Source organism: Schistocerca gregaria, chromosome 5 (genome assembly GCF_023897955.1).
Source record: "Schistocerca gregaria isolate iqSchGreg1 chromosome 5, iqSchGreg1.2, whole genome shotgun sequence".
Taxonomy (NCBI): domain Eukaryota; kingdom Metazoa; phylum Arthropoda; class Insecta; order Orthoptera; family Acrididae; genus Schistocerca; species Schistocerca gregaria.
This window is the reverse complement of record NC_064924.1, coordinates 405,401,220-405,416,559: the sequence shown is the minus strand read 5'-3', so window position 1 is coordinate 405,416,559 and position 15,340 is coordinate 405,401,220. Positions and strand designations below refer to the sequence as shown.

Sequence of the window (15,340 nt, the reverse complement as noted above, 5' to 3'; positions counted from 1 at the left end):
ACTACTTAAACCTAACTAACTTAAGGACATCACACACATCCATGCCCGAGGCAGGATTCGAACCTGCGACCGTAGCTGAGGCGCGGTTCCAGACTGAAGCTCCTAGAACCGCTCGGTCACCCCGGCCCGCCTTCATTCATTCCCATTACGGTCGGAGGAAGGCAATGTCAAAGCCCCTCCACACGATTTTGGCTAGTACGGCTATGCGGGTCTCCCGCATTGTTCCCTACGCACTGTCAAGGAGTATGGGACTTCAACATCTATAATAACTAGTAACTTGAGTGGAAACTTTTGGCTATAGAAGTCGCTCGCCCACTATTTTAACACGATTATCTCCCACACTTCCAAGAAGAAAAACTAGTTCTTAATTTAATTCACAAGTCTATGGAACAAAACAATTTGAAGTACAGTTCATAATCATGTTCTTTCTCTCGATGGGAAAGTCAGTACGAGAAATAAAATTTCTGAAGCTCTACAGAATTCCACGATCGTCCACTCTGAAAGTTCTTAAATTAGTCATAGGCACAATTGTACGCCTTGGGGAAGCCAAGTTTCGTGGCTGAGGTAAAGCTGTGAGTCGTGCTTGGGCGCCTCAGTCGGCAAAGCACGTCCGAACTCAGTCGAGAGCGGACGGGTAGAGCAACGCAGAGCGCTGAGTGTACGTGTTGTCTCGGGCACTGTGTTATTGACAAGGGAAACTCCACATCGCTCCCCCCTTAGATTTTGTGGTAAAATGGCAAAGTACATTGCTCGACGAAAACTGAGCACAGATCACACAAGAAAACAGGAAGAAGGTGCACTTGTGGGAAAAAAGAAGCAAAGTAGAAATAGTGAGCGGTCCAAGCTCAAGATGTGCAACACTGAGCGAATAGCACGAACGTTTGGTTACGGTTTTGGATATGGGGAGTTCCCTTGTGAGTACATTCGCGCTTGTGCTCGAATTGATCCCGGCAGAGAGAAATTTAGAAAAGCGCCGGAACCGTTGTGCTAGACGTCTCCCGGCGCGCAACTGCAGCGATATTCCCGTAGAGAAAACGGTTAGTAACATTAGCGCTGGCATTGCTAAGAGCGAAAATTAAAATTTCCCTTCCCACATAAGGCCATTACCGTGTGAAGTGTATGAAAGGCTGTTCTACTGCTGTCTACTCCTATTTTTAGTCACAGTTCTCTTCAGTGACAATGAGTCGTGTGGATCGCTTCGATTTCTCAATAGTCGATTGTGCCTTGTGCCCGAGCGCGTCTCTGCTAAACGACAGCGCAGCCTCGGCAGTTGGAAGGTGGGGCCCAAGCGGTTAGGAATCGGAGGAAGGACAGCGGCGTGAAGGACGTGGCCGCGGAACGCTATGCTGTTAATTGATGAAGCCATGAGCCTGTTTAGTCAGGTGGGTGTATTTCGGACGGCCAGCGGAGTTGTATGCAAGGAACGCGACGGTGACTGAGCAGCATCCTTTGCCAGTGCCTGCCGAGCTATGTCTCGGGGAGTAACCTTATGAGGGACAACATGAAACGTGGATCTGCTGCCATCCCCTGCAAACAAAATGTGCGCAGCCGGGTCCTGATAAAAAAAGACGTGATGAACAATTTTGACCCTGTTCTACATTATCGATGGTTGGTGCCCTGTTGTGGATATAATGTTTGAACTTGGCCTCAGTGAATTAAAACTTTGACCTTATGTGACTCTTGCTGTCGTTAAATTGTGTGCAGTTATTGTGTAATGTGACGCAAGCAATTCTACCAGTATAGGACAAAGGCTGTGCCTATTTTAAATTCTACTATGCTAGAGTAAGTTTGTAAGTTTTCGTTTTAACTATGAATGATGCTGTTGTTTTTACCCTCTTTGGTCCGCGATTTCACCCCACAGCCGAGTGTGCATAATCGAAATGCAGTTTGTTAAAGCAATGCAGTACGTTTTCAGACCGTTCAACATTCACTTTCGTTCTCATTGTAGCTTAGCGGATGATATTTTTCCGCTTTCCCTCTATGCGGTATAAATTCTCGATACAGTGTCTCTTGAAACATCAGTAACTTCGGCTGCCTTGGTTACGGAAGCACCAACGATACGAGCACCACGTTCGAATGGAAAGAACTCCGACATGATGCATTCACAACAACACACAGCACTGTTCTGATTACAACAGAGACGTGCAACGCACAGGTGCACTGAGCGGTCACATACAACAGCGCGACATGCGGGCTTGGCTAGCAAATGTATTTGTGTGCATGCTTGCATTCCTCACGGTGTTTCCATATCTTTGGCCAATCCCGGCACAGTCATACATAATTGTTGCTGGAAATAGAGCATTAGCGAGGTACGGTGGACAGCCGTGTTCCATGTAATTCTACAGAACACGTCACGTACAGTATTTCTTACAAAGTTCCAAGAACCCGCTTGGTGGAATCAAGGAATACAATACTACCCTGCGTATCGCACCAGTAGGAATCGTGAAGAGAAGATTAAACTGATCATATCGCGCGCTGTGGCGTTTAAGCAGTCATCCTTCCCAAGTTCCATACACGTATTGAGAAGGTGGAAGCCCAACATTCAGGTGTGTTGGGAAATGACCTCAGCCGTACACGTCACAGTGATTTTCGCAGTATATGTGCGGATGTAAAACGTATGTGAAAATGTTAGAAGCTACATGGGAAAGTATATTCGAACAGTTTCACTGTTCTGCGTCGCATATCAAGAATAGAAATCTAGAGAAATCTGCTGTTTCTGATCGTGGTCTTACGAATGAGGAGAAGAATATGTTTCAACAGACCTTTTTGAAATTACTGAAACATAAGCGTCAAGGACGCTAAGGATGTTATATCGGTATCAACAATTTTAACCCCTCAAGTGAATACTTCTCGTGCGCGCTGATCTGCCTCATTGCGTAATATTCCCTAGCGCTGGCTCACTCATTAAAACATTTCGTAATTGCTATTAGTTTATGATTAGAAAGTAAAGTCGATTAGGGTGTATAAAATCTATTAAATTTACATAATTACATGTCGTTTCCAGTGGAAGAGCTACTTGATAGAGAATTAGAGGCACCGGTCACGAAAACTGACAACAGAATGGAGAGCGGTGTGTTCACCACATTTCCCTGCGTATCCGCGTCCGGTGACGCCTAAGGGTTGAGGATGACACGGCGGCCGGTCGGTACCTTTGGGCCTTCAAGATCTGTTCGGATGATATTTGTTTGTTTGTTTTTGTTGTCCACAGAGGAATTTCACATTCTTCACAGCAATAAGATCTTTGAAAGGCCTCTTCTCGTGCGTATTCCACACTTCGTGCTTGGCATATTCTTCGTTGTGCTTGACAAAAATGCTGGCTAATGAATAAGTCGTTTTGGTGTTCGAGATGGACATCCGGTGGTTGTTGCTCTGGAGAGGATTCGGCCAATTGTTTCTCGAGAATAATTACGAATTCGAAACCACTTTTTTCGCCGCCATATTTTTTTACAACGCAATGAAGCAGGCATGGAATGTCTAATAAATGGCGAAAACTCTGTTGTTAATAGCTTTTCTGTTTGATCTCGCCCATTTGGTGGCTTTGCAACACCACCCCTCAGATATTATTATTGTAACCATATGAGGGGGAGAGTTAAGGATTTGGATACGGTTTTGTTGTGTAATAGGCAACTTATAAAAAATAATTAATGAATAATAACTACTAAGTATTTATTACCTAGGAGAACATAATATACAATTTTGTACAAAAATAATGTATCTAACGAATATAAAACAAATGATGCGAAGCGGCACAGTAAATTACTGTATAGTCAATACGTCGCCATTGAGCAACAGGTGAAGGTAAATGGCGGGCACTGTGTTTGTGAGGCTTCTCTGTGATGACTTATAACCTGTAACAGTAAAAAGAATGTCGAAGTTGATATACTAAAAGAACATATCGGCATTAATCTATATTTCGCAGAAGACCTGAAACAAATCCAAGTAATCCAAATCATTTGTTTGCCATCACAGGACCAACAACAGGTTACTTTCTGTCAGCTGTTTTCTGCGGTTGGTGCTGTTTGTTACAAATACAAAGGATCAGAACAGTTTCAAAAGTCCCTAAGTCGTATATGACTAATTAATAATGTTATTAAATACGACAAGCATCAGTATCAGGCAGAGCTGTGGCCATTAGGTTATCAAAATATGAGAGATGCTGGAACTGAAGGAAGAAGGATTCAACCTTTCTTATCTTTTGACGGAATACCACTCACATGATATAGAATGAGAGGTTTTAAATTCTGTTAAGAATAGCAGGGAGATGACCTTACAGGAAATAATAGAAATCAAGAAACATGTGACACAGAATGACAGCTTAGTATTAGAAGATCTTACTCAGTTTCCTTTTTCCTCTTTGTTAAATTAAGTCTTCGTTCCAAATACTAACTTCAGACTGTAAATTCATCTTATTTCTCATCAGCTGTTAAAAGTATCTCCACATAAAACTTTGTTTCCCCTCTTTTTTAGTTGATGTAATTATTTCTATCGGACAAAAATGTAATGTTTTCCAGTGTAAACGCTCTGTCAGTCTGTACCTTCTGCACAGAAAATATATGTGTATATGGCACATCTTATTGTCACCTGAAGATGGCTTAAGAAACAAAAAGCCGGTTCAAGACCGAACAAATATAATTTACATTAAGAAGTATTTTCTAATTTACTATTAATATCATGTTCTGCCAAGCACTGACGGAATATTTTGTTAATGTTGATTAAGAACGTATTTATTTCAATTCCAAGTATATGTAAAATATAAAGCGGAAAATCTCTTACTAGCACGTTTAGCTTCAAGAAACTACTATCAGTTCCTTTCATAAAAAAAATATTCTAGCCAACATCGGGCTTCATTTTTGATAATACAGTTATTTTAATCCTGGGAAATGGAGATAAGACTGCTTTACAACGTCAGCAAAATTAGCAAAAGAAACGCGAAGAAGAAACTGAGACTTTAACTTCCATGACCCACATATTTGTAAAATATCTGATGTCCAGTGTACATTAATAACTAAGCTGCATGAACTGAATGAGATAACAACGAATGAATATATCCTCCAAGGCTCAACTCAATGGAACAATAACAAACATATGAATATTACTTGCAGTCCTTTGAATTTAAATGTAGGACGCGACGTTGTTCCAATTTTAAATTTTCCAAGACGTCTCCACACTTGAAGTTAAGCTCATACTTGAATCCAGTGTACTATACTGCAGTGCTCGTCGATTGCGTGAACGGAGTTCCCTTTTTGAAAAATGTCCGTAAAGCTGAAGTGAAATTCCGCGCTAATACAAAAAATTGCGGCTGAAGTAAACTGGCTTGTAACCATAGTAGATAAAATGTGTTTGAAAAATGCAGAATTTCTAATATATCGCCTCACGTCGTAGCACTTAAGAACAGTGATAATGTTATGAAGCTTAGTAATTTCTCTCATTTTCTATCGTTAGGTTGAACAGCAAAAGAAATAAGTATGCCATGTGAGTAGTTCTTTTAAGAATTTTAAGAATATGTGGAAAATCTAAAAATAATAACCGGTATTACAAAAATACAGACTTTTCGAAGAAGCGTTTCTTGTATGACTTTTGTTGGAATACTGTTCTAGAGTTCAATGGCTTTAGATCACACAGAGTCTACGCAAAGACGACCGCAACGAGCAACCATAGTTTGATGGGGAACACGAATGTCACAGAAATGCTGTAAAATCTGAACGACTGCCGTCTCGAAAGATGACTCGTATATTTCTCCTTTTATTTTTTTTCTTTGTTTGAACGAAGAAGGATGATAGCACTTTAAACTTTACTCTGGAAATTCAGATTATGGTTTTCATCTAAAGAAACTAAAAAAATCAAAGTTCTTGCGTATAAGTTCCGCTGAGACCATGAAGAAAAGACTGGCCCACTATCAGTTCCCAGGTTCGTAGATGTTGTTGTTTAAATATTCCATTGTGAATGGAAGCTTAATGTATGAGAAAGTGAAAGACTCCCTCTGAAATGCGCAACGCAGAGGTCTGCAGACCGTTGTTGTTGTTAGAGAGAGACATAAACTACACTCTATCTTTTTGAAATACATCATTTCGTCATTTCGAACCTGAACATAAAAAAGAAGAATAACTTCAGTTATATTGTTGTTGGAGCTGATGTGATCGTTTTCAAATGTCGTGTTAGTTACTTGTAGCGCGGTTCAAAGTCTAGTTAACAGTATGGTATGCCTATATTTTCCGTGTCAGTGCTAAATAACTTCAGTGAATAAGGAACTTTGCTCCAATAACAATAGGAAATCTTCTATTTTCGTTTCTCGTCGAGTGTGTCAGTACGCCGTCTCTAATGGGAGTGTTGCGTACGTCACGTTGAACTGTCAACATCACCCCTTCCTGTCGGGATCGAGTCTAGCAGTAAATGAAATTTTGTCCCTATTAAGTTGCCCACAAGGAGTGAAAAGTTGGCGATAACTAGTTTATGATTACCGGGATGTAAACCAATGTCATAGTGTAAGTTCCAGACCTCTCCAAAATTTGGGAGCATACCATACTGTTAACTGTAATCGTTCCACCAGATGGGAACGTTAACCTTAGAGTGCTTTTGGTAATATTCAGAGAAAGCAAACTGCTTAGCAGCATTATGTTTCACGCTCTCCTAATCCTTCCATCTTAATTATCTACTCGATCTCTACACTGCATCCTACGCACACTCACTGAAGTTGCCTTCCTCAAACTGTTACGCACAAATACCGGAAGCAGCAAATATAAGGCTCGAACAAAATCGCACTGTATCTACATCCACACCTACGTCTATACTCTGCAGACTACCTTGTGTGGCGGAGTGTTTTTCTCGCACCACTATCTTTGGCCACCTACTCTGTTCCATTGGCGAATGGCGCATGGAAATGATTGTCGGCAGACGTCTGTGTGATCTATAATTTCTCCGATATTCTCATTGTGGCCGTTTCACGAGTACAAGGTGGGAGGAAGTAATATGTTGTCCATGTCTTCCTGGAATGTACGCTGTCGGAATTTCAATAACAAAGTGCTCCGTGATTCCTCTCTTGTAGCGTCTTCCACTGGAGTTTATCATCTCTGTAACGCTAAGTGACCCGTGAAAAACACACCTCTCTTCCCCATCTCTCCTATTACTTGACTCGAGTCCATGGCTGACAATACTCATAATTGGTCGAACAAGTGTTGTGTAAGCCACTTCTTTCTTGCGCGAGTTCTCTCAGTGAAGCTCGGCCTATTATTTTCTTTTCCTGTATTTTATGTGAAACCTGTCAGTTGCTAGTTCTCCCACCAGTCTTCAATCGTTCACATGCCTCCCTGCACTTCGCTCCAGTGGTCTGGAGTTGTATCCTTCATATAAACGGCAGCACCGTCTGCGAATAGCCTCATCCAGCCTACGTATCCACTAGGTCATTAGCATGACTTGTAAACGGCCATGATCACTCTAGTCGAAACAGTGCCCCGTGGATAGACGACACCACGTCAGAACTGCTGACAACCATGGGAGAGATAGCCATGGTAAAACTCTTCCAACTGGTGTGCTAGATGTATGGGACAGGCGAAATGCCCTCGAAATCCAAGAAGAATATAATAATTCCGATTGTAAAGAAGCAGGTGCTGACTGTTATGAATATCTCGGAACTATCACTTTAATAAGTCGTGGTTGTAAAATACTAACATGATTTCTTTACAGCCAAACTCGAGGAAGATCATTTTGGATTCCAGAGAACTGTAGGAACGCGCAACGTAACACTGATCCTACGACATATCTTGGAAGGTAGGTTAAGGAAAGGCAAACCTACGTTTATAGCATTTGTAGTCTTAGAGACAGATTTTGACAATTTTGACTGGAATGCTCTCTTTGAGAGCAGAGGTAAAATATAGGGAGAGAAAGGATATTTACAACTTTTATGGAAACCGCATGGTAGTTACGAGAGGGAAGATGTGGTTGAGAAGGGAGTGAGACAGCGTTATAGCCTATCGCCGATGTTATTGAATCTGGACACTGAACAACCGGTAAAAGAAACCAAAGAAAAATTTGGAATAGGAATTAAAGTCCAGGGAGAAGACATAAAAACTTCGAGGTTTGACATTGTTATTCTCTCAGAGACAACAAAGTACTTGGAAGAGCAGTTGAACAGAATGGACAGAGTCTTGAAAGGAGGATATAAGATGAACATCAAAACAATGATAATGAAATTCAGTCTAATCAAATCAGGTGACGCTGCGGAAATTAGATTAGGATACGACGCACTTAAAGTAGTAGGTGAGATTCGATATTTGGACAGCAAATAACTGATTATGGGCGAAGTAGAGAGGATATAAAATGTAGATTGGTGATTGCCAGAAAAAGTGTTTACGGAGAAGAAAAGTTTGTTAACGTCTAATATAGATTTAAGTCTTAGGAAGTCTTTTCTGAAATCATTTGTACGGATTTTAGCCATGTTTGTAAGTGAAACATGGACGATAAACAGTTTAAACAAGAAGACAACAGCAGAAAGCTGAAGATTTGATGGGTAGATCACGTTACTAATGAGGAGGTACTCAACAGAACTGAGGAGAAGAGATATGTGCCACAACCTGACTAGAAGAAGGTATCCGTTGATAGGACACATTCTGAGACATCAAGGGATCACCAATTTAGTACTGAATGTAAGCGAGGGGGGGGGGGGCAAAAATAGTAGAGCGAGACCAAGAGATGAATACAGAAAGCAGGTTCAGAAGGATGTAGGTTGCAGAAGTTATTCGGAGATGAAAGATATTGCACAAGAAATAGTAGCATGGAGAGCTGCATCAAAACAGTCTTAAGACTGAAGACCACAACACAACAACAACACACTTTAAGATACTCCTGAAATAACCTTTATATCTGTTGATTTCGTTCGGTTAAGTAACACAATATTATCACATATTATTTGTTATAACTGCTACAATAAATTGGATGAAAATTTTATATCTACGCGTTGTCACTGACGAGTTTCTAGTGTAGGACTTAGAGGTGAGTTACATTCCTCAAATTGTGCGTGTTAATTTCTTATAGAGGTATATGATATACCGATTGTTAGGGGTATACGTGCACATATTCCTATTGATGACTGAGGACGGTGTACTCAACCACATTACATAAGAAATTTTGATAGCTACTCATTTTAGCTTGTGTGACACGTATTCTTGGCCATGCTGCACTTTTCTTTAACTAGCATAGCATCACATTTTAGTCTGTGCAGTTGTTCCCTTTTATGTGTAGGGATATTTGGTTTTATTTGCTTTTACTCCAGTTTTTACTTTGTTTTTGACTATGTTTATGAGCGTTATTTTGTTGCAACTAGGTAATCACTTTAATATTTTCATATATGATGCACCTGCTATTGCCAGATGCGTTGATCTTACAGTACCTGTCATTATTTGCTGTTAAAGAGTACGTTCACATTTGAAGTGTGCTCTGATTGTTTTAGCATGTTTCAGACGCGCATACTTTGCATGCTTTTATTATGGCAGATTTGCTCCCTATTTTATATTTCAGAAAGTCGTTTATTTGGTCTGGAAGGCGACTTTAATTTTATTGTTGGATATAACAGTCACGGTACGTGTATATGTACTCCTGTGCTTACGTTTTACTTATTATCGTTTGCGTGATAGTGTTTTCTGTCACTTTTATTTAATACATTTTTTCGTCATATCTGTTCAGTTTACAAACGTATGACATCGACTCTGATTAGCTGGTGTATTTAGCTTTCAGGTTATGCTCGCGGTATGTGAGATATTTGTCACTCTTCCGCAGTTGGTGGTTCTTCCACCACGCTAGTTACCTGGGACTTGTCTTAAGTGTCTATTGTGAACATTGTTTTTATCATTAAGTCAGGTATTTATCACCTTTTAACCTGTGGTAATATGTGTTCTCGTATGTTTTTCGGAAGTATGGACGGATTTACAGCACCATATGTTGTTAATTTTATAATGTTCAGTACATGAGAACTTCATATTGTTAAGTGGGTGTCACTGTTCCACATAAGTAATTCATCATTCACTTTTTTTTCTTTGTGGTATAATTTGTAAGCTTTGTGTAATTTTTTGGGGGCTGATTGTTTCAAGACCAGCTATAATGACAAAATGTCTAAATTTCAGTCGTGATATATAAGCAATTAAGATTTCACAGAGCAACGAAAAATTTTTATAAACCTTTTTTTACTTTTATTCCTGATCTTTACAAATTTTTATGAGCTGAATCCAAATCTAGCATTACGTTTTTTTGTATCACCCCTAGTTTTTTAGCAATATGCTTTTTATTATACAACGTAAGAATCCTATGCTATACGGTAAACGGGGAAATTAATAAAACGCTTTGTCACATTTAAGCATGGTTTGTATTTACAGTAAGCTACTTAAAACAATGATATGTGTTAATAGAGGTTTCACTTGTCAGCTGGTATTGGTTTGTATTTTCTTTCTCATTTTTCTTCGAAGCTTCTTGTGTAGCTTTCTCTACGAGGAGTCGCTTGCTGAACTTCTGGGTGAAGTGACCAACAGTAGTCCCCCATCATGTTGGTGTTCCAGCTGCCTTGGTAGCGTTTTTCTATCACTTTATGTCCTGCTGAAAACGTTCTCCTTGCTCCTCACTATCATCTCCCATATTGTCCGGGAAGTAATCAAGGTGACTGTTCAAAAATTGAATTTTCAGGCTCATTAAACATCCTAAAGTTTTAAGCTTCTTTAACATTGTAGCTACACTAGAAACATATTCGTCCTAAGAACTTTGTAACGACTTTCTTGAATGATACCCATGCTTCTTTTTCTCATTTAAGATCATTGTGGATTCAAAGTTAACATCAATTTTCTAACGTCATGTCCGACAAAGACGCTTTCTTTTAGTTTAGCTTCTGAAAGGTGTGTAAATTTTTGGCAGAGATTCTTAAAACGTCGTCCATCTTCAGGCAAATCCTTTACAAACTGTTTCATTAGACCTAACTTTATATGTAGAGGTGATAGGAGTACGTATTTTGGATCTACAAAGTTTATGGGTAGAATGCTCTTCTCACCAGGTTTTAAAGACTCCCTCACAAGCCAGTTCTTTCTGAACCAGTCTTGATCCCTAGCCCTACTGTCCCATTCACACAAGAAACATCAAAATTTGGTAAAGCCACCTTGCTGACCAAGGAGCATGAATGTTACTTTTACATCGCCATATATCATCGAACCATGAGCAGAATACCATATTTTATTTAGCACTATTTCTAGATTTTCATAGCTCTCTTTCATATGTACAGAATTTCCAACAGGTATAGATGCATACATGTTACCATTGTGTAATAAAACAACCTTTAACTAGTTTTGGATGAATCAATAAATAGCCTGCAGTCTTCCTATTTGTATTCAATACGAAAGTCATTCATCAGACCAGGAATGTCTGAGCAGTACACTAAATCGTCTATTACCTTCTTGTTGTAAAATCTTGGGAAATTGCTACTCTCTCTTTCTATACATGTATATGTTGGTCCCAGTTGCCAGATGAGTTCTTTTCTTTTAATCTAGAGCCAAGCAATTCAGATTTTTCTTTCGGTAAGCCCAGATCCTTAACCAAATCGTTAAGCTCGGTCTGAGTAAACAATTTGAGCTCTAGACTTTCTATATTACAAAATCAAGCATTATCTGGTTCATCTAAATACTTCTGTTGTAACAGAATTCAAATCATCTGGTGTTTCAGGAGCCGGCAAATCTACACCATGCCCTACTGGTCAAATGGCGGACGGAAGGCTAGGGCAGCTTGTTACCTTCTTGATTTTCAAATTATGACCACTAATATCAACACTGCAAAAGTAGTAATCATTGGAATGATTTCTTGACTCCCTCCAAATCATAGAAACAGCAAATCTAAAGACGTTTTCCTCCTTTTTGAACCGTTTTCTCAGATCTTCAACACACACATAACATACCTTATGCGGCGCCCAAGTTCAGATCCAAAGTATGACAGATAACCCTTTTCTCACAAAGTCTGTAATGTTTCTTTGGTGTTTTGTAATGACAAATTCAGCACAAATATAACAAAAACTCTCAACAGTGTACACAACATGTACAGGAAACGGGAAAATGAGGTTAGGCTGACAGTAAACAGAACACCATCTGTTTACACAAGATAGAATCTACCTTTTTTGCCAGCAAATGTGTTCAGCAGTGCTACCAAAGTCATCTACATTCTTTACATCGCCTTTTAAAATTATTTTAACTATATAAAACTGTTAAATTCATTAAAAAAACGCTTAATTTAATAAATTTTTCTGTAAAATGTGAAGAAATGGTGGGTTATACTGGTTTTTAAGTATCATATTTGGATTTCCCACCCCAAAAGACATGAAAATGAAAGCAAAAAAGTTTTGCCATCGTTGGCCTGTGTTTTTGGTACAGCATAAACAGAATGACAACTTTCAATTTCAATAACGTTACATCATTATTTACTTCTTTTTCAGACTAACAGTAATAGCTATTAAGAGTAGTATGTTTTTAGATACCAAGTATGCGTGGCAAGCGTAAGCCACTAATGCTTATTTTCCCCTGGGCAGCAGGTCAGGTGTTGGAGCGTGGACTGAAAATAGGTAGTCTGTACTGACAGTCGTAGTCCACATAGTGGTGCAGTTACGACAGTGCAGAAAACATCAGATAGTAAATTATGTGACGTGTTTGTGGGAAGTCTGTTAGTCACAGAGGAAAAGAATTAACACACTGATATGAGTACATATTAAGGTCCCAGTGGCCACAATATCTGCACTAATACCCCTAATGCACTATATAACAAATACTTAGCAAACCAGAAAGCAAGAAAACCCTGAACGACTATTTGCGGGATGTATCAGCAGCGATAGCAGAAGCTGGAGCGGCAGCAGAAGCAGTTGCAACTCTTACCAGGACGACCTGGCGTATGTCGGGACATCAGCCGAGCAGCAGCAGCTTCTTCTTGAGCAACAGCTTCTTCTTGAGCAGGAACAGGTTGGACCTTGTGTCCTCGTCGGCATCGGTCGGGTCGGAGTCGCTTCCCACGGGGGCGCAAAGAACTACAGCCACCAGCATGAGCACCAGCGCAAATATCTGCCGAACCACAAAAGTATCCTTAGCAATACCGTGCGGGATACGTTATGGGCAGAAACGGAATAATTGGCACTTCTAACAATAGCGTTTTCAACCATACCACAAATTCTACGCAGAAATCTCCAACAAGGTAAGGGAGCTTCATATCGTCCTTGCTCCTACTCTCGTCCCCATAGGAATTTCAGGTTTCCGCAGAAGTCTAGCTGCGCGTGAATGCGTCAGGTCAGTCCATTGTTTTCTTGAGAAAGTCGGTCGTATGCAGTACTTTTAGCTTCCGTGTATGAGGGAATTCAATTTTTTATGCTGAGGTTGAGGTAGTGCTGCAGTTCATAGTATGACGAGTGATCTATGTTCAAATATTGGGCAGCATTTCTGTCTTAGCTTTTAGGTTTTGGTATGTAATCGCCATAGTTAAAGGTTTGACTTATGTTGCTGTAGCGGCCATCATAATAAATCTGGCGATGCTTGCAATTTCGTCCCGGTGCAGTTCTTTTTTTCGTTTCGAGGTCGTTGTTTGGAACTGTCATTACAAATTCATTTTATTTGCTATTTATAAACATTCCTTTACTTTTTTCGTACGAGAAACCGCAAGCGGAGGGAAATGGGTTCTTTGCATGACATGCTTGGTTTGATATCGCGAAACATGTTCTTCGTATACACAGATATACAAATTCACATGTGACACATCTTCAGTAACGTGAAGGCATAGTTCATTCATGGACCTTCAAATGATTTATGATAGTGTTAGTGTCTGGCAACGTTAGAATGGAAAATACATTTAAATTAAATCTACTTTTGAGAATCCAGAATGAGATATTCACTCTGCAGCGGAGTGTGTGCTGATATGAAACTTCCTGGCAGATTAAAACTGTGTGCCCGACCGAGACTCGAACTCGGGACCTTTGCCTTTGGAGAGCAAGTGCTCTACCAACTGAGCTACCGAAGCACGACTCACGGCCGGTACTCACAGCTTTACTTCTGCCAGTACCTCGTGGTCTCCTACCTTCCAGACTTTACAGAAGCTCTCCTGCGAGACATGCAGAACTAGCACTCCTGAAAGAAAGGATATTGCGGAGTCATGGCTTAGCCACAGCCTGGGGGATGTTTCCAGAATGAAAGGCAAAGGTCCCGAGTTCGAGTCTCGGTCGGGCACACAGTTTCAATATTCCAGGAAGTTACTTTTGAGAATGATTGCTGTGGCCGAGCGGCTCTAGGCGCTTCAGTCCGGAATCATGCTCCTGCTACGGTCGCAGGTTCGAATCCTGCCTCGCGCATGTATATGTGTGATGTCCTTAGGTTACTTAGGTACAAGTAGTTCTAAGTTCTAGGGGACTGATAACCACAGATGTTAAGTCCCATAGTGCTCAGAGCCATTTGAACCATTTTTTTAAGGTGACGAAATTTGGTCCCCGTATCTTATCAAAACAGGAAATGGATGGAGAATAATAAATTGTTTAGGGTTACCACGATGACTATATGTTCTTTGAAAACACGAATGAAATTTTTCGATTTCAAAAACGTGAGGACTCGCAATGAGGTATGCTATTTCAGGGCATCATAGAGTACCGATTCATAACTGATGTTACCTATCAGGAATCGTTGAAAAATGTGGATATAGAAGGAGACTTGAAATGGAATGGAATGGATTCCTTTACAGCGTGTTGCGAAACTTGGTTTCTGTCATTTACACCAGAATGGTGTACAGAAGGCACAACCAAAGGGGATGGCTGGAAACAAGGAGTTCATGAGGTAGTGCTTCAGCAAGGTAAAGCCTCGGTTCACAGGAGCACCTGCTCTTCCGGAGCACCAGTGATGGTGGTTGTTGTTAGTGTTTAACGTCCCGTCGATAACGAGGTCATTAGAGACGGAGCGCAAGCTCGGGTTAGGGAAGGATTGGGAAGGAAATCGGCCGTGCCCTTTCAAAGGAACCATCCCGGCATTTGCCTGAAAAGATTTAGGGAAATTACGGAAATCCTAAATCAGGAAGGCCGGAGACGGGATTGAACCGTCGTCCTTCCGAATGTGAGTCCAGTGTGCTAACCACTGCGCCACCTCGCTCGGTGGAGCACCACTATTAACTGTCGCCTCGCCTGGCTGCAAACATCAACATGTGAGCAACAGTGGCATTGTGCACGTCGCCTAGCCCAACCTGATAGATATTTGAATTTTTTATTTTTATTTTTCACTTTTCGGTTTTAATCTTTACCTGCTATGTTCAAATACAGGTCACCGTGGCCCACGTGCCTAGTAGTATCACCTCATCAGCATGGAATGTG

The 15,340-nt window shown here is 40.5% G+C and overlaps 1 protein-coding gene and 1 non-coding gene across 2 annotated transcripts in view; both read right to left on the bottom strand.

Moving 5' to 3' along the window:
- Positions 1–3,641: 3,641 nt before the first annotated feature.
- LOC126273359 (uncharacterized) overlaps positions 3,642–15,340 on the bottom strand; it is a 53,134-nt gene continuing 41,435 nt past the window's right edge. Inside the window, exons 3-4 of the mRNA XM_049976907.1 lie at positions 12,882–13,064; positions 3,642–3,848 (exon numbers count right to left, since the gene is read on the bottom strand). Of these exons, the coding sequence (XP_049832864.1) occupies positions 3,757–3,848; positions 12,882–13,064 (275 nt within the window). The 3' untranslated portion in view covers positions 3,642–3,756. The remainder of the gene's footprint in view (positions 3,849–12,881; positions 13,065–15,340) is intronic.
- Positions 13,937–14,011, bottom strand: Trnaw-cca (transfer RNA tryptophan (anticodon CCA)). Its single transcript has one exon. It is a non-coding gene; the product is annotated as a tRNA-Trp (tRNA).